The sequence below is a fragment of the Larus michahellis genome, chromosome 3, assembly GCF_964199755.1.
Source record: "Larus michahellis chromosome 3, bLarMic1.1, whole genome shotgun sequence".
In the NCBI taxonomy this organism is placed as follows: Eukaryota; Metazoa; Chordata; class Aves; order Charadriiformes; family Laridae; genus Larus; species Larus michahellis.
The window spans coordinates 8,141,818-8,165,983 of NC_133898.1; the positions used below are offsets into that span (position 1 = coordinate 8,141,818).

General features: G+C 40.8%; 1 protein-coding gene across 4 annotated transcripts in view; it reads right to left on the reverse strand.

The window, feature by feature from the left end:
* PLCB1 (phospholipase C beta 1) overlaps positions 1-24,166 on the reverse strand; it is a 399,913-nt gene that overhangs the window by 73,663 nt on the left and 302,084 nt on the right. For all 4 annotated transcript variants that reach the window (XM_074578486.1, XM_074578487.1, XM_074578488.1 and 1 more), the window contains exons 15-25: positions 21,793-21,863; positions 21,088-21,184; positions 17,187-17,271; positions 15,952-16,076; positions 14,841-14,995; positions 12,964-13,128; positions 11,004-11,103; positions 8,087-8,191; positions 7,216-7,325; positions 2,014-2,146; positions 1,195-1,248 (exon numbers count right to left, since the gene is read on the reverse strand). In XM_074578486.1, the coding sequence (XP_074434587.1) occupies positions 1,195-1,248; positions 2,014-2,146; positions 7,216-7,325; positions 8,087-8,191; positions 11,004-11,103; positions 12,964-13,128; positions 14,841-14,995; positions 15,952-16,076; positions 17,187-17,271; positions 21,088-21,184; positions 21,793-21,863 (1,200 nt within the window). The remainder of the gene's footprint in view (positions 1-1,194; positions 1,249-2,013; positions 2,147-7,215; positions 7,326-8,086; positions 8,192-11,003; positions 11,104-12,963; positions 13,129-14,840; positions 14,996-15,951; positions 16,077-17,186; positions 17,272-21,087; positions 21,185-21,792; positions 21,864-24,166) is intronic.

Here is a 24,166-nt window from a genome sequence, read left to right on the forward strand (position 1 = left end):
TCTCCCTTCTCTCTGGCTGGGCTACATAACATGCTGGTGCTTAAAACCCCTTCGCAAACAGCACTTCAGCTGCCTGCTCTCCCGCCTTGACCCTGGCACTGGCTGGTGGCAGCTGTCCCGGTATCATCATGGCATCTTAGGAGAGACTTCAGTTCTCTCACGATGGAGACCCTGCAACAGAGGAGTCCTGGCCAGCTGGCTGCCAGCCCAGCAAAGGATCGGTAGCTAAATGCCGAGAACTGTGCTCCAGTGCTGTTGCTCCGACAGCCACTATGAAGGATGTCCTTCTCTCTCAGCCCAGACCACACCCTGAGCTCAGGGTCTGCTAGTCTGACCTGCACGAGCTCACACCAAATCAGCAATTTAAACCAAAAAACCCCAAACCAACAAACAAAAAAAAAAAAGTGCTGGAGGGAATGATGACTTGCATCATTTGGGGTCACAGCTCTGGGAAAGCCAGGCTGAAGACCCCTTCCTGGACAACAGACTGATTGCATGAGGCCAGCAGGTGCTTCCACAGTCTAGGCCAGCCTCTTTCTACAGCACTTGAGGGGGACTGAATAAGAGACAATCAACACATAGAATTTCATGTGTCTTATGTGCTTTCCACACCTAAACGGAGACACAAGATTTGGATATGGAGTGGGTTCTAATGTAGGAGAATGACTATAAAAAAACCTGAGTTACGAGATTTGCAATCTGAACTCTTAACTCCAAGCTGGAGGACACGACTCCTAATTGAACAGTAGGGCACTATCTAACTGAAAGGCCAGTTTACTCAATGTAAGGGTTAATTTCAGTTTTGCAGGGGCAATGGGAATGCTGCAAGGCTAATGAAGATAAAATGGTTTCACTACTATTCACAATATTCAGAGCATATTTAGCTTCTGTTCTCATAATAATGCTGGTCTTTTGTCTGCATTTGATGGTAACATTGTGCTTGTGAAACTACAACAATGGGATATTTTTAAAAAATTCCCTATTGGCACCCAATACCGATCTCATGAAACGTGCTCAAACATTTAGTAACTTCAAAGCTGAGGAAGGAAACATGGTATGTACTTTTTCTACGAGTTACTGCAGTCCTAATCATTCAAAGAAACGTCTCAGCCAGACGGCCTATTTCATAAAAAATATGTTTCTCTTGACAAAAAAAGCGTACCGTTCATGCAGTGTAAACTGTATATTTATTACCTGTGAGGACACTCTGAATAAGATCTTCTGTCTTTGCGGGTGCTTTCACCGAACCTAGAGGTAAAAGAGATGACTGATTCAAATTGTTTTAAAGCAACAGTCAACACAGCAGGTGACACAGGACATATGTTGACACGGGCATTTATTAGTCATTGGAGAAACCACATCCCTGAGCACAAGCGCAGCAACGTGGAAAAGAACACTGAGCCTGTGAACCGACACAAAAAGGTAACCTTCTGAAAACCCACCTGAGCTTCGTTGGTTTACTTATGAGAAGGGTGTTCTTGAACTCACTGATACCACTCATATCAGTCATTTAAGTGGTATTAGGCTGACGGTTATTACAACTGCTCTATATTATGATGTCAGTGCAAAATCTCTGTACGCAAGATGAATCCAGCTCCTTAGAAGTCAGTTAAATCGAGCCTATAAGTATCGAATACTGTATTTTGTGTGTGGAATAAGATGTAATAATTAGGCATATTTGTAAAAACAATTTAAAGCGACACCTGCACTTGCAACAGTAACAACAACAACAAAAAACCCAGTGAATTTTCTTGCTTGCAATGAACTTCAGTTCTGCCCTAAAAGCAACTCTTAAAATAGAAGATATCTGTATGTTTGAAGAAGTCTGGCCCTAGCAGCATACTAACGTAATGGGAAAATTTCTGCCTATTTTACAAAAACCAATCAACCAACCAAACACACGCAACCCACCCCCCCAACTTTGTTCTTTAAATGCAAAGCACATGAAAAATTATTATCCAGAGTTATTTTGAAAACATGGGACTTTTTTTGTTTTGCTTTGTTTTTCCTTACCTGGTGTTGGTTGGCTATGGACAACCTGAGTTGCTGGTTTCGGTGTAAGAGAGGCAGTGTAATTTACTCCATTTTCTGCTGGTGTTGGCCTTGGTTCATTGTTAGCTTCAGATGGTGCATCTCCATGGTCAATCTGAAAATGCATAATGATTTACATTACTCTTCTCAACTAACACTTAAAATTATTTATTTGCAGGTCTAGTTTAGCCTCTTTTTTTAAATGTAAAATTCTGTAAATCTTATATATAAGAAATTCTAAAAGGAAACAAAAAAAAGGTACCCTTAAGAGTCATAGTAACCCAGGTGGCTCATTTTTGTGGCAAGTTTCAAGAAGAAATAGAGCATGTATTATTATGAAAAAGTATTTTAAACGGATTTAACTCATCAGGGACATTTTTCAGTACAGTATATATTAGCTGCACCAGAAGTGAAATCTGTGTTTTATTGAAAAGCATTGTTCTCTGCCATAAAACCTTTCTAGAAATAATGTGGAAGCTGGCATGAAAATGCTACTCAAATCCCTGCTGTGAACAAAATGTGTACACAAAATTACTTTTAAATTTCATAGATACACAGCACTATCATTATTCACCGTTCTTACAGAACAGAGACATACTTCTGATTCCCAGGATCTTACATAGTTGCAATTACACTCCAAGGATAATATGTAAACAGTACCTCCAGCCTGCTGCATAAATACATCTGTGGTATCCAAATATTTAAGCATTTTCCACAATCTTTTCTTTCTCTCCAGTTTCCTAAAGGCTCAGGCTTACAGCATACATTATCCTATGCATTGAACACCTTATTATCTTCTTTGTGACCATCAGGTTTTAAGCAAGCACCCAGCACTCAGCAAACAGAAGGTCATTCAAAGCAGTTTTTATTTTGAAATGGCCAGTGCCCCCTTCCTGCTGTCCCTGCGAGAGGCCAGTTGCCATGGTGTCTCACAGTAGTTTTGGATTTGTTCCTTCAGCTGCTTCCATTTCACTCTTTGATGGTAATCGCATTACATGCAGAGGCAGGATACCACAGTTGCTGGGTTTTTTCCCCTTGATTACTCCACACTTGCAAAATACCAGCCTGCACTGCATCGAGGGAGTCAAAATACATTTTGATCTAACTGCTTTGTGCGGCTCCTGCGGCTGATTTCCTTCATCTTGGTCCTGACAACACACTGTATATTGCAAAAGGATTTCTGTCTCAACAGCCTATTTCCACCAAAATTATAGGAGAGAGATACTGTAGTAAGAAACATGATGCAACTGAAAACCAATGCCAACAACTTCATTTATATCAAGCAGGAATGACTGCAATAAAATAAGGGAAAACATGATCACGCCAATATTTATGACAGCAGAACAACTTGACTGGCAAAAGCTGTAGCTGTGACAAACACACAGACATGGTTACCCCCTCAATTCTCATTAAAATATTACTCCTCATGGGATGCAATTCATTAGTTTAAGGAAAACAATGTTTGCCATATAGATCATCAACATTTAATACAAATAAAGCTAGAATTCATAACTTCTGGCAAGTTTGTGCCCCATTAAGTCACGGCGTGGGAAAGTGGGTATTATCTTATTTTTGGGGGACTAGGTTTGTATGTGGTGTGAAATGCTGCATTGCAGCTTGCTGAGAAACTATTAATATAGCCTGTCAATATTGGACATAAAACATCTGTTTTCAGAAACTAAAGCAGAAATGTGACACAGGATCAGGAAGTGAATAAAGAGTAATTTTCACTGCATCAAGCAGTCTAATCTCATTAAAAAGCACTTTCTCTTCTCATAATTCATCACACAGAATGCTAAAGTAATCCTGATTTTCCCTTAGCGGAAAATATTTTAGGCTCTTTTTAAAACATGATGTAATCCAGCCTTATAATTTATACTTTTAATATTCACAGAAAATGGTTTATATTCCACATGTTGCCATGTCTTTTGCAAGACAGTATATTTACTAAGTAGAAAGATACGTACCCATACAGGTACATATCTATATGGTCTATTCTCATTTCTACAGAGAAAAGGAGCTGCAATGTGTTGGGGTTGGGAGATCTCCTCCGAGCTGCACTGTTAGATTAGGTGGGCAGTTTTTAAGTCAATTTGCCTCTATTCACCTTGGCAAAGTATAAGCCAGCGTAAGCAAGGTCTCCCTTAAAGTGTCAGATCAACTTAATTGCCATTACTCTTACTTGGTGCGATCATTATCATTTGCAAAACTATGCCTGAATTTTCATTTTAAATGGTGGTATCAGATACACTAAGGCCAGTTGCTCTCCTAGAGATGTTTTTGTTTACTTTCCCTATCAAAACCATTTTATTTAACCAGAGAAGCCAACCGGAGTGATTACACACGTTTGATTTATGTCCAGGCACGCAAAACAATACTTTCCATTTCAACACTGTTTTATGGGTAGAAACAACAGGTCAGACGCTCTGCTGCTCCCATGTCAGACACGTTAACGAGCCAGCAAGGCCTCCTGACTCCCTGACTCTGCACTGGGAATTGACATTATACCCAGGGACGTTATACCAGCAGGCACAGCCAAAATGCATTTTACCCTGGCTCACTTTTCCCAGACCCCTACACACTTCTGCTCCTGTGACTGTGGGGAGGAAAAACGTACAAACGAGTTACATCAATCTACTTTAGGCTGGGATTAATTCATCCCAAGAAACTCCCAGCAGCAAATTTCTCTAGCTTATTCCTCCTGTCTGTAAAAGACACCAGGCAGGGGAAGAGAAGGCAACCTTCACTACCTGTACGCTCATAAAGATTTACTGTGTATTCAGATAAATACAGTTAAAGGTGCAAGACGCACACTGCAGGTATTACAATGCTTCCATTTTACAAAAATAGCTGTTGTAAAGCAAGAACTGACCAGAAAGCTAAAGGTAGCAATTCACGTTACGCTCATGACAGGAGGGTTGCAAATAAATACAAAAAAGATGCTGTAAATTTTGTAATTTTTCATCATTCTTCACTTACGTTACTGCACTGATAATTAACAAGCAGTGTAATTTGAAGTCTAAAGAAAGGCTAATTTATTTGTTCAAAATGATTCACTATTAGGTAGCTTATTTGACTACTCTTTTGTAAGAAGCCTGGGGAACTTCTCACAGAGATGCAGCTGAAACTTTTAGGTAGCAAAGAAAAACCTCTCAGTTTTCCTGTGACAGCTGCAAGAACCCGGCTCAGACAAATAAATGTGTGTGCGGGGAGGGAAAGAGGTGTGGGGAGGCGGAATCTGTGCTAGGAGACAGCACAGCTTCGCACACAAACATTTATAGTGTGTAAATTTGAAACTTTACATAGGAAAATTGAATCCAGGTGCACTTATGCATACATGTCTGACAAACATATCCGGGTTGATTTAGCTACATTGCCAGTGAACGTACTTGCAATTATTAACCCATGTGATTCTCGTGGGCCAATGTAAGTGAACAAAAGAGTCAGCCTGGCTGACTGACGAAGAAAACGTTACCATCAGGCAATTCAAGATTTCCAAGTACACCCCAGCTGCCAAATATCTTACCTAGAACAGGCGTTTCTAAAAAGAAGGCAACAAGGGTGTATTTAGATTGCTGCTTCAAGCAGCAATTTTGTACCTGTCCCTTGTTACTGCATCTAACTGAATGGAGATACATTTTTAGTAAGTACACCACTACAATCCTTACAATTTTCTTTTAAAAAAATGTCTCTATCCTATGAGTTTTCAAGCTCCTTGAAATGTGGAAGCACTACCTGAGCACTACAATTCATCTTTCCTTCTTCCCATTTGCTTTAGAAGAAACTCTGTGACAGAATTTTTCTACCCAATAAGCCTGTACAGACCAGGAAAATCTGTACTTTTTCAAAAGTAAAAATGACCTCTAAGGTATTTAAAGGATTATGTTAAAAAAAAACTCTCTTATTAAAATAGAATCTCATGTGTAGAGCGTCCTAGATAAATGTCTAAGATACTATTGAGCATTTCAGAGTGTCCTCATTCAGCCGAACTTGTGACACTGCACAAAGAGTAAATTGTTGGCCACTGAATTGTAATGACTTTCACTCATCTGGTCTGCTTTGGGAATGTATTCTTGGTTACAAAATCTAGTTCAATGAGGCTTTTGCACATCTGAGAATTGAAGAAGACAGGCACCAGAGCTGAGGGCAGTTTAGAATTACAGAGCATTTCTCCATCTTCGCTAGAGACCTGTACCTAATGCCTTTTGATTCACATGATGTGTCTAACATCTGACACGAGCAATCTTTAAAATACAAGGTTGATATTGTCAAACATTGCTCGAAGATGTACCAATGACAGTGTCTGGAACAGAGAGACTGAATGCCTGAAAGTGCATAGAGTTTAAAGACACCAAAGTTGAGCTGCCAGTGCTCTCAATTACGCTCAAAATAACATCTTTGCATTTGTATGCACAACACCTCCAATTATACAGGAAAACCAACAGGGTTTAAAGGTTAGTCCTAGGGTAATCATGTATTATGTGGCTCCCACATAACATGCGGCTCCCACAGCTTTCTGCTAAGCTAGAACAGGCCTGAACGTTTGTTTACTCTGTGGTCTCCTCCCTCTTCATATCTCTTTCTAATATCTACGAAGGGGTGGATCTGTTGACCTCCAGAGGCCCCTTTCCATCTATATTATTGTATAATTATACTGTGTCTCTTTAGGGGACTTTTGTTCATAGAGAATGTGTAGAGATATTGTAATCTGAGATACATGAATGTTTCTGAACGGAATAACCTCTCCAGAAACAGAGTCTGAAATTCTGGAAAATTTGTAGCATTTTCAGGAAAAGCTACTGATACAGAGATGTCTTTTTTGTAAGGGTAACTACATCATCACGCTGGAAAACAACAGGTGATGACTTATGAAGATTTAGTACATAAAAAAGTTGCAAATCAGCATACACGTAATGTGGTTTTTCATTCAGCTTTTGGTGTCTCTTTACCTGCAAACAGTAACTTGCTACGTGCACAACACACTGCCTTCAGCGAAACCACACGCACAGTGCGAAGCTTCTCGGCTGTAATGTGCCCTGCTCTCATCCTAGGTGAGATGTTTACAGGTGTTCACGTAATTAACACATACAGTTCCTAGGTACTTTCAATATTTGGCTTTCTAAGCCAAGTAGGTGCTTTTAAATCCTGTAACATAATTTGCAGAGACTCTGAAACCTCCCTTACCTCTTTCTTTACCTCTTCTTCATCTTCCAGAGTCAGTGCGGCCAGTTGCTTAGCTCTCTGCTCCATCAAGTTTACGTATCTGATTGGATTGGATAAGGCCTCGATCACATCTAGAAATAATGCAAATACTTCAGTTTCAAAGCCCTTACGTTATGGTTCCAGTGCTCCTCAGGTGTTAAGAAAGAGACTGTATTTTTCATACAGATCTGCTGCTGATAGGCACTCCTAGGTCCTAGAACAACACTGAAGGGGAGGACACCATTGTGCACAAATACTCTAACACTTGTTTGTTGAATTTGTGCTTGGGTCTCATGGATGTGCATTTTCTGCACAGAGTTTTATGATGGATTTTCAAAGCTTACAGCATCAGTCAACTAGGATCCTGCTTCACATGAGGCACAAAGAAGCATTAATAAAAATCCTCTTTCAAAAAAAAATCAAAATAGTTATACAGAATACTATTTTACACTGCAGATGCACAGGATGCTCTTTAAACCTCCCTTCTTTAGAGCTGATTCCAAAATACAACGCTCTACATTAAGCATGGTACTTTCCTCTGCTTAGGAAACAATTACACACTACTGCGTCACGTAAGCAAAGTTTCATTTGTGTTTCAGTGGCAAATGCCTGTGGTATTTCCTCCTTTAGAGTCACACAAGGTCTGCTGAAAATAAAAGAGTTGGCCCTAATCCTAAACCTCAGGCAGACCGCTGTAAATCAGGCTATCTTGTATGAGTGATGAGACATAATGATCCATCAGGCGCTGGGGTTTGTTTACAGGACCGTTATCCCCATACGGCAAGTCAGCTACATTCATTTTACATTTCAATTAACCTTTATATTCCCCAGTAGGAAAATGTCACAGAGTTACCTGCGTAAGTATCAGGTACATAGTCTTTGACCTCTATGTATACAAAGAGAGCTGGCAGTGTCAAAGGTTGGTTCCTCTCATTCCTCAAACAGATGTAGTGATAGCCTGCAAAATAAGAAACAACCGGTTCAGAGCATAAACTCTTCCACAGGCATTTCCAATGTAATTGTGTTATCATTTGTTATTTATGGTGTGGCTCCAACTGAGCCAGCAACCCTAGGGACTTCTGGTAGGGAAAGATTTACCTGGAGGGTTTCAGAGATAAGTATACGAACAAGAGGCTGTTAGAAAGGCAAGTGACACTGCAGTTTAAAATACTCTTTTCCCTTTATTTTCACACCTCTGAATAATGCTAAAAATTGTCATTTACCTAATTTTTGATGCACTCTATTTTATTACCTTTGGCTGGATTTTTTTTTTTTTTAAAGTTTTGGAGCTCTTATTTAATTTTCAAAAGTGACCCTTGTAATACTCAGGAATCTGAACAGACAGTAAAACTGAGATGTAATAGTCCATCCCCAACACAGTATCTAATTTGAAAAACAGACAATGTCACACTGTAACTACAAAGTGTGTGTGTATGGATCCTATGATGTGACTAACCTTAGAAATATATCTGAAAGAAAGAGTATTTTCAGACCGTTTTGAAAGCTGGCTATCTTGTAAGAGTGAGGGCACGCATTACAGTGCAGCTTAGCCAAGTTAACAGCGAGGGACCACAGAGGGGTCAGTCCCAAACTCCTTCTCCCGGCCACCTACCACCATCTCCTGCTCCTTCTCTTGTTCACTCATGTTTTTCTGACTTAATAAGGCAGCTCAGCAAGCTAAACTCTGGAAAAAGCAACCTTCAGAAACTGCAAAGAGTATTCCCTCAATTTAGCTCCCCAAAATGCCTCACCATAAGGTCAGACGTATTAATGCCAGTTTAAAGACAGTGACAGACGGCCACAGGTAGAAATGGGAGAAAAGGATTTCCAGACCCAACAAACTCTTACAGCATGGCAGGGCTGAAAAGTTGCATCCTCTGCCTCACAAATTGGTGCCTCTTGCACCATGGCTGATGTTGCTCTTCTAAGGCATGACTAAGGAGCTGCTCATACGGGTAGTGTCAAGAGAAGAGTAACCAGCAGGATGCACTTATCTGGGGGGATCCCCACGTGGGTGATGTGAACAGCTCCCTCTCCAAGTAATGGTTAAATCCTTGCTTTGGGAATAATGGTAATTCTGTGGATTTTTGTGATAGTATGATATAGTTTTCAATAATGCCTCATAAAAGAGGGAAAGTACATATTACAAAGGTTTCTCAGTTCTCTCAAGCTCCTCCAGCAAATCTTCAGCAATTACACAAACTAAAATCAACATGCTGTTCTCCATCACATGCTGTAAACTTATGATTACTGGAGTCAAAAGGACAGAAGATAGGCCTGTGAGTAAAAGCTCTTGAATGTCCTTGTGTGGTTTAACACAGCGGCCTTTGTTCTGAAAAGCACAAGCTTAAAAGCAGGTACACGATTCAGTGCTCTGCTGAATGGGCTCTGTGCTGCATGAAGGGTGAGCACCAAGAAAAGGGATCAGCCACGGTAAGTGTTCCATTTCACCAAAAGAGGGAAATCCTTCACATCCCCCTTTCTCCTCTCCAGTCACCTGTCTCCCTCTGGAGCTCAGCAGATCCTCCACAAGGCAATTATATCCATTAAGCCAGCAGAAAACAGCAGAGAGTTTTCTGCTGGATTGATAAACTTGCTTGGCACACAAAAAAGGTGTAGAGATTGGCAGAGCTGGCACAAGAGAATGGCCAAGAGGAGGGTAGAGAGAAGGGAAGGGAAAGAGAAGTGACAACTGGTGAGGAAATCCTGGAGCAGTGATGTGCCCAGCAGCCACCTCCCATGGCTAGCCTGTTTGCACTTGCAGTGAGGCCATGCGACACCAGCTAAGACAAAAATGCGTGGAGCTCATCTAAGAAAAGCCCTGACATCACCTGCAGCAAGAGAAGGGACTGATTTATACATCACCCAAGATCAGGTCTCCAGGAATAACATGGACGACGACTGTTAGATACAGGGACATGTGAGTTTTGTGCTACTGCTGGGACTGGCTAAATAAGGTACAGGGTAGATAACAAATATTCCTCCTTTTCCAGTGTGAGTGGAGCTGGGAGCATGTTTATGGCCCATATGCTTGCCCTAATTTAGTTTCCTCCCCTCAATAAAGCTGGCACTGAAGTCGAATGCTTCTCTTGCTCAAAATGCCAATGTCACTGAATCTTTCTGAAACAAGATCTCTAACAAGTCTCTGGCCTCGAAAATAAGGGCTGAGTTGTCGCACAAGACATCTTTTCAGTTAAGTGGCCACTAATTATATTAGAAATAATGATATGATTTGGAAGAGACCAGTAATGATATTTTTTTTTCTTTTTAATTTTCAGCAATAAAGATGAAAGTAATTTTGGATTGATTTAAAGGTTCTGCAGAGAGATGATGGCTTGCATATAGGTCAGTCCTTGCATGCATGTAAAAATTACATTAGAGAAACAAATTTTGCTTTCATTCCCAGACATCTCCCATTTTCACAAAGATGACATCAAAATCGGCTGTTGCTGCCCTCTTTCCTCTTAAAAGTGTACAATTGCACTTCTTAGCATAAAACTGTGAACATGCAGTTGATCTACTGGAGATGAGTAAGTGCCAACCATGACTCTGAAGCTTAACTCTGTTGGTTTTCCTGGTTCATTACAAGTTTAAATTTCTGGTGAAATATGGTATTTTCCTTTTCAAACTTGAGGTATCAAACTTGAGATGCTCAAATCCCCAGTTGCTATAAATCTGCACAGTGGCTGCTGATTTACAGCACTGGGATTCTGGCTTGCTGTTTCTTTTCACTTCACAACGTCCACCTCAATGGAGAAAAAAAAGTTTACCTGGTCGAATTGCTGAGACTGGCAATATTCGATGACCAATGAATTTCCCTCCTTCTTCATACACTGCTAGCCTCAAACATGCCAGGGTAGGTAAAACAACCTGGAAGGCAATATTGATGCATTACTAACTTTCTGCTCTGAATGAAACAGCTCCTTCCAGACGTAGGCCGTATAGCAGACAGAAAGTTCAATCTAGCAGATAGTAACATCTACGCATCCATAGGAAGGTCTTACCACATAAGAGGTCAGGGCGTATGCACCTGTGCGTCAAAATAACTCTCATAGAAACATTTTTCAAAAAAGAAACTTGAGGTGGGACGTGCACGTAGTATGTTGAACCCAGCAATTTGACCCTACATTTTCAATACGATGCAAGGGACTACAGAGGCTCAACTCCTACCACACCTGAACACCGCTCTGTGTTCTGCTTATTACTCACAGCCTGACGTGGTTTTTCTCCTTTGTGTTTGTGCCAGCAGGATTACTTACTTCTAAGAAAAGTCACTGATAGACATATTAGTGTTGAAAACTCAAGAAGCCACTCAACCTGTTTTGCAGAGTGTGAATGGATGAATTACACGAACCATGTCAACTCTAGTAGACTTTTCCAGTGCTGCAGCATACTCACTGCCTGGGCTAAAGAGGTTTAATCAGGCAGGATGTTTACTGGCATTGGATGCTTTCTTGGCACTCCATACGAAGAAGGCCAAACAGTGAAAAAAGAAAACAAGAAATTGGAAAAGACTACTAACTACCCTACTAAGATAGGAATCTTTAATATTTCTTTAAAAAAAACCAAACGTATAGCATAATTCATCTCGTTTTCTTACTTAATGTAAATATCTTACAAATACGCATATTTTTAACCTGGGCACAGATATGCATTTTTTTAGAACATATGCTAAAATTTATCTAGACAATGAAAGAAAAAAAAAAAAAGCAGCAATCCAAAATGAAGACTCACTAACTTATTTTCAGCGTTACTAAAAATAGTAATCTATGCTTCTCTGAGCACAGAGGCAGTCAGGCACGATCGTTAACTAAATAGAGAAATGAAGTACACTAATTAGAAGTTCATTACAGAAGAAAAACACTAGTGATGTTTCCAAACTTAAGCTCTGGCAGGCTGCCACAGGAAAGTCATTCAGAAGGCCAAATATTCAGGGAAAAGGGCTGTACTCTCTAGAAAGCAGGGCTGCAAGTACCAATTGTATAAACACCTCTGTGAACTACATTTGCTGAAAGAAATATGAAAGATATTGTTTTACAAATACCTGAAGTGAGGATCCACTTAACCTCAGTGCCCAATAAGCAGAACCCAAAGGTTCTGTTAAAAAACTGGCTGCCAGTATACTGCGAAGCACAATAAGACATGGACGATTACACAATCCTAAAACACGCTCAATATTTTCTGCTCCCTCACAGTTTAGACAAGTGAGTCTGAGTAATATTGTTCAAATTGCATGAGTGAGCAAGGAGCCTACGTCTCATTTCAAGTGGATGGGATTTATGTGGTTTCATCACCCAGGTTGTATTTACAAGCAGAGATAACAGGTTGCTTTGAATGTGCTAGCTTGGACAACCAGATTGTTATAGCTGTGTTCGCATCGTCTTGCTCGCAGGCTGGACAGGAGGGCTGTTCAGCCAAGGCAAAATGCCATGGTAATCCAGCTACACTGCTGCCGGCATCTGCGCTTGCTCGTGCCATGCAGACGAGTCTACCACCATGGCTGCTGCTTCCAGCTGTGTCAGTGAAATAATCAAGGTGGCTTTAAACTCACTTATTTTAGTAGGACCTCAATCGACTAGAGTAGGAAAATTACACCAAAAGCAGTTAACAATAAACAGTTCCAGAATCTTTTTGTTCTTTCTAACAAATGCCAGGTTTCAGTAAACCACAGCATTACCCTCCCACACAGCGATAAACCAAGCACATTTGTGAAGCAAGTGTTACACGAACCTTCTTAAACACTATGGTTTCGTCTTCCCAGACAGGATTAACTGCATTGCCTTGAGACGTCTTGGTCTTCAAAGCTTTTCTTCTTGTATCCACAGGCAGGCCAAACATGTCCACTTCTACATAGGTACCGACTTTTTTATCAGAAAGAAACTGACCTGAAATTATCTAAAACCAAAACAAAGGAGGATCACTAGAGACCGCTTTTGTGCATTAGGAAATGAGTGACTGAAATGCAGATGGATAGTTCACTAATGATCAGATAGTATGCATTTAAAATAAAATCAAAACCACAATAAACAAAAAAACCCCACTGTTTAATATTGCAGACACAGAAAAACAACTTGTGAGGCCTTATTTCCTGTGACCCTGTGGTCCTGAATTCCCCTATGAGCGATAATGTGGCTGAGATCATGCTGCTGCCCTTCCCTCAGCAGGAATACTTGTTTGGATCTCATTCCTCAAGCTGGCTGCCTCTTTCCGCAACACAGTGTCTTTGAGAACTCACATTTCTATCCACTTTCAACAACAGGTTCAAAAAATGCTCAAGAAAAGAGGTATAAGCAGCAGAGAAACTACATATGCTTTTAACTGCAAGGGAGAAAACAAGCTAAAAAGATGGTATTCTAATAAAGGCTCTTCAGGGTGGATAAGGAGTTTCGCTATGAAAAAAGCACAAGTATAAAATAGGTGGTCTTTTCTAGTTCTTATTTGTAACAGGAAACACAACTCTCAGCTTTGAAAAATTAAAGAAAGGTCAGCAATTAGTTCAGAAAATGGAAGAGGCACAGGAATATGTAGTAGTGTCACTGTACCTTAACAAATTCAGGCTTGCCTAATGCAAACCTTAAACTGTTCTCAGCTGTGTCGTGTCTGGGCACTGACATAACCAGCAGAGTCCTCCCCAGCAGACTTCTAACAGCTGTCTCATGACTCCTGATGCTCATTCCCGTTAAAAATGCTCTGCATCTCCTTATAGCTATTGAATGACTTCCACCTCCATTTAGTAAAATTGCAGAAGAAAGCGCCTCTAAGCCCACAGGAGGAACTGAAAGCTTCCATGATTACAGGTCACTGCAAAAGGTCATTCCCACAGAGCCATCTTTTTTTACCAGGCATATCATCAGATTATTACCTTATTCATATCCCTCCCAGCACTGCTTTGCCTACGCCTGTGTCTGCAGCCTGAGAGGAAATACTTGTTCGCTCTCAATGAAAACAGGAGGATATTTTGCAGGTGGATTCTACAATACGGATGTTCTTCTAATGGACAAGTCCATTAAAGGAATAACAGGATTTCAGAAAGGTTCTGTTTTTATAACTAGAGATATACCAAGTATAAATTTGCGATCCTGTCATAGCCGATGCATCTATCCCTCTAAACATTCTTACAAGTAGTTTTCAATTTGCAGATTCCTGGCGGTCTTTGAACTTCATTAGAGGTCCTTAAAAAGGAGCGAAGAAAAGCAAGTTGACAATGACTTGCAGCTGACATTTATGGTTCCATAGAAGAGAACTTAGAGGGAACCAGAATATTTATTTATACTAAGCAGTGTACTGTTCTAGCTATTCAACCTACCACTTAATAACAGTGTGTTTTAAACTCAACTCTTTGTTACTCAAAACACAAATTACTCTTAAATCTCTTCACTTCCCAATTACTTCCATTAAAAGAATACGTACAATATATTTATTTATCCTGCAATATGGAATGTGATGCAGAAGGTCCTCTGCAATTTATAAATGAAATGCCACTCCACGAAATAAAATGCATTTTATTTTCTTGACTTAGTATGGTCATTTGCTAGGCCACTGCACCACAGGAATATACCTATGCTCTGCCGCTGTCAGGAGAGCAGTTTCACCAGCCGCGTACGTACCTTGACAGACAAGGTGTTAGCTACTATTCCATCCACTATACTTTCAGTAAATGGATCAAAGTGTTTGTCTGGTCTTCTCATGAATTCTGGCTTTAACCTGTATCCGCTTTTGCCATTGTACTCATACATTCCCATGTTTATTTGCATAGACAAATCTAGGTATTAAAAATATTGGTAAGAATAATGGTCTGGTTAGATAACAATTTAAAAAAGCAGTAAAATAACACTATTTATTGTAATTTCAAAGCGACTGTAAACAGCTATTTATGGCACACTGTTGCTTGGTAAAAGAGGTTTCAGATGTGATCACAGCTACTCTCTTGGATTCTTTTGACAAGAAAAAGGTATCTGCAAGACGTCTTTCAGAGACTACTCAATAGATAACATTTTCACATTTTAAAAGAAGCCTTCATTCGTAGGTTTTGAGTCCCTCAGTCTTGCGCTGTTGTACCTGACCCAGCAGGGTCAATAAAAAACAAAGAGGTTTTTATTACTCCGCCAAATCCCAGCCTGTGTAGGGTTTTGCTTTCCATGGAAAGGCGCTGTACACACGGGCACAGCTGGAAAGGAAAAAGGGAATGAGACAATGGTACCATGGTGCTCAGAGGCAGAACACGGCCAGGATACGTCCACAGATGCAGTAGATGGAAGTATTTGTATGTCTCAAAACAGACATAGACCTGGAAGACAACACATTCTATTTCAAAAGTGACTTGTGCATCTAGGAGCCTAAATGTCTTTGTTTCTTAAACACTCACTTTTAAAGTGGAATTTGCTGTCCAAGTCCCTTATTTCTTGATATACCGACATTTTGGAAGACACGAGGAAAAACATCCCTGCTAGATCTGAAATGCTGCTCAACTGTAACCACTTAAAAATTATGACAATATGGAGGGCATTATGTGTGTTTATTACACTAGCTACAGCATGGTAATTATGAATATTCCTAATTAAAGAAATAAACTGTGTTAAAAATGTAAATTAACAGCTCTGTGGTATCAATCACTAGGCACCTTTTGATGCATTAAGCCATTCTTACCTACGAATCAGAAACTGTATCAGAGAAGTGGAAAGGTACAGGTTATAAAATCCGGAGACCACCATAACTTACCTACAGTTTGGAAGTTAAGAGCAACCATTTGGCAGCCAGCATTCCAGAAGACTTGTGGCATGTAGTTTGAAGAATCTACACGTGTTCCCTTTGGGTAAATTCGGCTTAGCTGCATTTTGTTGTATCTAAATGGTGAGTAGTTAAGATACAGTACATGCGCCAGAAATCACTTTGCAGAGAGGTGCAACCACAATATTTAAACGCAGGTGATCTTTACCGAACGGCTGTAGGTTTCTTACTGGATTTCTGCAACCATAATGCTTTCAGACATCCGTAATTTGGTAGGAGATATGATAAATACGGGGTAATTAAAGGTGCTATTTGTTCCTATACAGACTACTTGGAATAAGCAAGGAAATAGCACAGATACATGCACTGAAAAGACAGCATTCATAAAATTTCATTTATCATTATCGTTACTAATTCGGGATTTTCCTAAGATTGCATTTATAGAGGCCAAATAGTTCTAAAACAGCGAGTCTTCCTCTGGTGGGATGAGAGGTGCTCTGTTAAAAAATAAATGCTCTTCTGGAATAAGCATTTGAATTGGCCTCTGCATACAGACAGAAATGGTGAGTGTGCACTTCTTGTAGTTGACTCTACAAATCTCAGAGATGAGAACATGCTGCGGGTTATCTGTGGAAATAGCTTTCCATTAATCTTCTTTAAGGCACTGTTTTATCTTGATCATTCATTCTCAACTGCAGGCATGATGAGAGACATTGAGAAACATCAAAAGGTCTAAACAGAATGCTGTTAGCTTTTCTTTAAAAGTTATAAAAAAAAAACCTCCAAAGGAAAAAAAAAAGAATTGCTTGGCAACAAAACAGCTCAGTGCTCTTAGAACTAGAGGTATGATAGGAAAGCAAGTTTTCTCTTATGACGTTGCAAAGAACCAAGTCAGCCACACTTTGACAATTTGCTCACCATAACTCATACCACCTCATATAGGATGATAAATTTAACAATGAGAATACAAAGTATCAGGTCTTCAAGATGTAGTTTATGCCTATTCCCTCTAGTCCTAGCCCACAGCACAAGGACTCATGCCAACTTTTAAATTAGCTCATCAGAGCTCAAGCCAATTAATTCATCTAGGAAGACAGTCAAATCTACAAATTTCATTTGAGCTCCCTATTTCCCCAGCTCCTGTCTCCAAATTTCAATAAAGCCCTGTAACAGATCTCAGATATAGAGAAAGGCCAAGAAAGCAGCCTTCTGAAAGTCAAGGATACTCCACAAATTCCACAGGAGACTTCGTAAGTTGCTCAAGCCCTTTGGTTTCCACAAAGGAAGACATTTCAAAACTTTTGTTGCGTTCTGAAAGTTTAAATGGGAAATAAAAACAGTGACACATTAGAGCATGAAATCATACGCGATACATGAGCTGCAAGCAACTGGTTTAGTCTCATTCCCCTTATCCCAGCTCATTCCACCCACTCATTTCACCTTGGTCTCAAAGAATTTACATACACAATGGTTTGCTGACAGCAGTAAGCTCACTCTGCATATACTCAAGCGCTTCATCTGAGCTCACATTAGCACTACCCAAATTAAGGGCATTTGTACTGCCTGAGATGGCTACTGTTCCAGCAGCAGGCAACAGAAATCCAGTGCATGGGCAGCGATCTCTCATGTTCGCTTGCAAAATACCATGTTGATATGTTCAAGAGGTAGAGCCCAAAGCTCACAGGTGTGATGAAAAGGTATTGTAGCAGGTTTTGTGGGGAACACAGAGGGCCCTGCTGGATCTCTAGATTGTCTTTGCAGGCAGATGTGAGGGCTTTGAGCCAATTTGAAGCTATAATAACTAATGTCTGTGTCAGATTAAACTAAGCAGTGTGCTAGCTGTGCCTACAGCAGTTCTCGTTACCTTCACTATGTCAGAGTAAGGTCACATCTGTCTCAAACAGTCGTGGAACCATTGCTATCTAATCAAGCCTGAAGGTACACTCCTGTGCCCCAGCAGGTCTTCAGACCTAACCGTGGACTGATATGGAGCTTCTGTGACCTCTTTAATTTGGTCAGACTTTCTGACCTGACAGCGGCGAAAAGCTCCTCCTAAGCTTGTAACTCAGTGGGACTAAACATTAATTTGTGTATCATTTGTTACTCACCTTTACCTGATGAGTGCACAACCTTTCAACGTACCCGTGCGACATGCTGTAGCAGAGAGCCTAAGTAAAGACCCTTCTGGCTTCAGTATTTTTTCCTTTACACTTTTGTACAGAAGGTAAGGATTGCTGCAAAATAACAGTTTCCCATTTCATCACTGTCAGCTGTGCAGATTGCCTAGAAGGCGCCACAGCGCTGGGAGGTCATACCCATTACATATCTTGGCACTGCTCTCTTTAAAAGTGAGGGAAAACAGTGCCTGTGTTGCATCATGAACTCTCTAGCCTCACCACTTTATTGAAGGCAAACAATAAGGCAGAGAAAAGGCTTGCCCTCATCCAGTTTTAGAAGTAATAGTGCTGCAGTAATCCAGAGACGGCCAGGAGGCCAGCCTGGCTGGCTCCTCGAAGTCAAACTGCGAAGCCGCAGGAGAGGGATAAAAGTGAACAAAAGCACTTGTCTTGCAGGGAGAAGCAGGACAGAAACAGGTGGGCACTTTCCTTACAGGAAGCCAAAAAGGAAGCAGTGGATCCAAAGAAGTGAGGAGCTAGATTGGGCCAATGTGAGAGGAAAATGTGCTGCCAGACTGTGACTACAAACTATTCGCAGCGTATGGTGAAAAGTCATAGGGTGACCACGGTGTTCCAAAAGTGCTTCTCTCCCTCCAGGAGAGCTGGGGCTCAGACTTTATTGTGGTCCCTATTTCTAATTAGCAACCATGACGCTATTGCCATTATTCATAGCTGTTATCTCCTAATGGCAAAAGATTCCTGCCATTCCCTAGAGGCTGCTCTCTTACCACTCCTCTTCCTTTTCAACAAGCAATAGCCTCTCTTTCTCCACACTCTGTTCCAGCCAGCTTATTTCCATCTCAGCTCCTTACAAAGGCACTGAGATTATTCTTACTCCATCCTTCCCCCTTCCTAATGCAACATACATATATAGTGCCTTTATTCTATTTAGATTATAGGTGCTAGAATATGTTGTAGTCATATACTGTATCTCTCAGCCTTATCTTAAAGTAGAGCATCTGTAGGAAACCAGAACTGGTAGCTGTTAAATGACTCAGTTACTAAATGTCCAGGGCTTAATCAAACTCCTAATTAAAATAAGAACAATTATTTCCTTGTAGTATCTGCAGAGGATTAAGAAACCTGCCTTTTGAAGACAAGACTGTGCAGGAGACACAGTTCTGTCTTGTGATATATTACACTGTGATATCTTGTCAGAAGGAAGTCACTGTATGGAGTGGACAAACAACTTGTTGAAACAACTTGTCTGAAAAACCTGAAAAAATACAGTTACAGCTATTTTCTGTCAAAGACAGGGAACATATCTGGTGAGGGCAATCAGGAGACTGTTACAGATCCAGTGCTATTCAATACTTCTGTTAACAAGTTGGATGCAAGACCAGAAAACGCACTTCTAAAACGTATGAATGACAGAAGCAGTGAGGTACTGTTATCACCATGGGGGCCAGGATCACAAATCAAAACAAATTTCTGAGTTAGAAAATGTTAAATTAGAAAAATGTCGTAACACTGAAATGATGAAACTGTATAAAAGACAAGTATGGAGCTCTACACTTAGAGAAATGAAGTCAGGTGAACAAAAATAAAATCTGAACGACGACTGGATAGGCAGCAAATTAAAAAACAATCCTCACCTAACTCCTCTTTTATTCAGCTCATCTTCACTGAATTTAATGAAGGTCCAGCAGTGAGTCCAGGCCAGGACTGAGACCAGAACCCACAAGTCATGCCAAAGCGCCCACTGCTTTAGCCAGGCAGCAACATTTACCACTTAAGGGCACTGCTTTAACAAACTGGCCACATTTACCACATTATGATTTTTTTTGACACAAACACCAGAAATATTAATTCCTTAACGATATGAGTTCACAGAAACAGTAAGACTGATCAAAGGTCACATCGAGACTTAGGATAAAAAATCTGGACATCAGCAGTTCTTTACAAAAGGCAAAACTCGGCAAGGCACAGGCATGTGAACAGCAGAAATCTACGCAAGACAATTTCCTAACAGCTGCATCAACTTGTCCTGCTAGGATTCACACGGCTTCCTTTCCAGAAGGAATGTCTTCTTCCCACTGTGTTCTTGTAATTCTCATTAGAGTTAGAAGAGATTATAAACACCCAAAGGGACACCACGACAGGGAACAAGCATAGCTCTCTGCATGATTTTGTGAATGCCTGTGTGTATGTCTGTATAAATACCCACATATAAATGAAGGGTACATAATTTCTTATATGTTTATTATTCATGATGAGTAAATGCAAAATCTTGTATATACAGATATGGGCTTAGGCACCAACTACCTGTCGTCTGCCAAGGCCTCCACAAAAATCCATAATAAATTAAAATGCTATATATTTCTTTAACTAAAAAGCTCCAAGAGCATATCGCAACCTGTCAAAACAAAGTGAAAAAGGGCAGGCAAACAGTAGGGGGTTCTGCACCAAGAAAGGAAAAGATGCTGCAGTGTTTATCAAGGATGCCACTGAGTGCATTCCTAGCAAGGCATCTTCTGTAAAAGCCAGCAGGGGATGAAATTATGGCCTTTTCTATACAATACATAGAGGTAGGAATGAGTGAATTTGCATATGGGGAAGGGCAGACTCTGCTTACACTGAATCCTCTACAAATGTCGCAGAGGCAAACTATAAAGCACTTGCTCAATCCAAAGCAATATTTATGACCACCTTTCTCAAACTGCTTAAGTTACTCTGCAGTCATGGACAACAAAGACAATGCAAGTACAACGTTTTCAAAAATGTTTTTGAAATAGCAGCATGTTTACTGTTGATGAAGTTTTGATATTTAGACTAATGCAGGTTTCAAAATAAATAGGGATTTATTTGGCTGGATACCAAGGGAACATTTTCTGTCCGTGTGCCTGTATCTAACTGAGAGGAAGCCAAGTAGCATTTCTCCGGAACTTTCTTCAAAACACTTGCTAGGTAATTTCCAGTATAAGACGTTACTCATGCTTAGCTTACTCACTTTTTGATACTTCAAATGACTCAAACTTCACAGGCTGAATGTAGTTCACCAGGTTAGACATCTCTTCTGTGGCCATGGCCTCGCTTCCAGCAGTACCCTACGACAGAGAAGGGAAAATGCTGCAGTTTTGATCTGTCTACGGTGGCCATCAGAGGCCACAAATACCAAAAGCCCAGTTTTCTATCAACCATGACATCTTTCACTCATCCTCGCTTAGGGAAGTCAGTGCCTCACACAGGGAGCTTCACATAGTAAAGAAGAAAATTTGCTATAAAATTTAAATGATTAATTAAAGTGCCTCTGTATTCGTTCTTTCTATGTGGCTCCTAGGGAAGGGACCGCATTGCCTTTACACATGCATGGTGCTGAGCACATTTATCAGTACTGTCGGATAAATAATAAATATAGCTCTAAGCTTTCGACGTCAAGTTTTTCTTCCAACAGCAGTTGTTTAAAACAGATCAGCTGTAGAGCTATTAATTCTTATTCTTCAGTAAATGAACATATAAATAATGAACATATAAATAAACAAAGCAAAGATGTGCTTCCAAACCAATTAACAACCAACTTCAGAAAGTTGGTGGTGTGTTTCCCAGTGCTCTGCCTCTCTTTCTCCACTAGATGGTAGTCCCATTCCTAGTAACACAAGCCAACCCACAACTGCTGGAACCGACCCATCGCCATAAAGCATATCTACATCCTTACTTCATCCATCGACGACTTTTTACAGTCATCATCATAGTCGTCATCATCATCGCTCTCAATCTCTGCTTCTCCTGAAAGTTTTAAGCAGAAGATAATTACTGACTGAAGCAACAGTTATAAATATCAACAGTAAATTCAAGAAAGATGCGCAAGCAGCACTGCTTAAAGTAGACTACATAATACATGTGCTTTTTGTCACAGCACAAATCAAATACACTGTCTCGAGAGATTCATCCATCTTCAGCATTGATAAGTTCTTATTGTCCGAGCAAAAAAAAAGCTCTTCCTTTGTAGCTGCTGGACACTCCGTGTTTGGAAATGATGGGGTAGGTACCAGCACTGAGAAAAGAACGTCGTAGTGTGCACGGTGTTTGGGTATAGTATCCCATACTACTCTGAAGAGATGTTCCCATGCTTGTGGCATAGCCCTGGGGTTTGGGAGATGCGAGTTCAAACTCCCTCTCTTGTTGCAGGGATCCCTGCATGACCTCCAGTGAATGCCTTCACCTGTTCCAGGAAGCTCACACCTAACAGCATGCACATGGTGAAGAAACCATGCATAAAAATTGATGAGATTCTCATGTGCTGTGGTATCAAGGACCGTGCAGCGAAACCCATCTGTTCTGAACGTATTGCAGAACACGTACTGAGGTAGCGCAGCTGGGAGGATCCGGCACAGGAGCCTAACTGCAATAGTTGACTTCAGTTCCCTTCAGAGGCTGCTTTGGTGTGCCTTACTGCTAGGACTCTGGTGGCATAGCTCAAATGCACCGGCTGAGGGCACTGCAAATCAAATAATGTGAAGAAGATGCATAAAGCTCATCCTTTCCCTGAAAATGTAGTGATGGAGTAAATGGGACCAAATACAACACATTTTATGTCCCGTTCCCAATTGCCGTGTACTTATCAAATTCCTATGGGCAAGAAACAGATTCTTTATTGTTAATTAGTGAATGCCTCCCCTCGTCTCCAAAATGTTTTGATTTGGTTGCACCAGAAATTATACCACTAAGGAATATCAAGCTCATCTTTCTCTTTAATAACTCCTCCCGTGGGTCTGGCTGTCATAAAGCATACACTGTGCATCTTAAGACGACTCTGGAAAAGAAGGTTTAACTTATACTGCAGTCACCTATCCACACCTGTAAGACTGACAACTCTCCCTCAAGATTTTATTCCACAAACCTTTCAGCTTTCTTCATCAGTGGCAATTTCATTTTGGCAGCACAAAAATCTAACCACTGTGCAGCATTCCCAACCTCTCCAGAGAACGGTAATTCGGTCTCAGTTCCTCCTCTCAATTTAGGGTCCAATCCAAAGCCCACGGAGTCAATAAAGAAACTCCCCTTTGTTCCAGCAGGCCTTGAATCATGCCCAGTGGGCCCCTTCTGAACATGGACAGCACATATGATTTGAATAATGAGTGTGCCTTTCACAACCAAACGATGACTACCCAGGCTGCGTTTCCTTCCAGATGCAGATGTTGAAATGTCAGGCTTTTATTCATGAACACATTTCTTCCTGAACATTTCATTGAAGAAAATAACACGATTGCTCAACAGGCTCAAGGGAGGGCTCAGGGAACCTCAACACATTGTGAAGAGCCAGCCGAGCTCTCGCAGGATTTGCAGTGGCAGTCTTTGGATGGGATGTTCTCAACTGATTTAACCAGACGGGCAAAATAACACTTCACATAGTCCACAAAACGGGGGACATGGGCAGACTTCACCCAACTTGCACTGCTGAGAGACCAGGTAGGTGATAGCTCGTTCTTGCTAGAAGTGCCCAGGGAGGAAAGTATGTAACACGTTATTCATTTATTTAAAAATATTTAACAGGAAAACTCCCAAGGAGATCAGATCTCGTTTTCAAGTTCTGCATCAGACAGCAAAACCAGGACAAATAATACACAGGACTGCAAACACAGAATAAAAATTAGTAAATGTTTTAGAAAGTATGACAACTGCATTGCCTTTCACCCAGCAGCATGGTCCTAACTCAAACCCAATCTTCTTTTCCCATTACACTGCTGGGACACAAAATCAGAGCTAGCCTTGGCCAGACTGAGGAGACGTCTGTGTGCTGCAGATGACTTCATGCTCACCCTCCCACAGTGGTAGTGGGATCAGCCCCGTGCCATCATTCCTATCCCTTCCCAGGAGGTCATAAATGCACGTGGGCTGGGATATGCAGCTGTGCTGCAGGTTGAGTCCATTATGTATATGTGAGCTTGTCTAAGGGACAACTAGCTGTAGTGGCATAATTATTACTTGCATTTAGGTGGGACTACAAACCCAGGCCAGGCCAAGACCTCTCCATGCCTGCTCCAAAGGCTTGCCCTCCAAGTACAAGACAAGAGCCTGCCCATGGACAG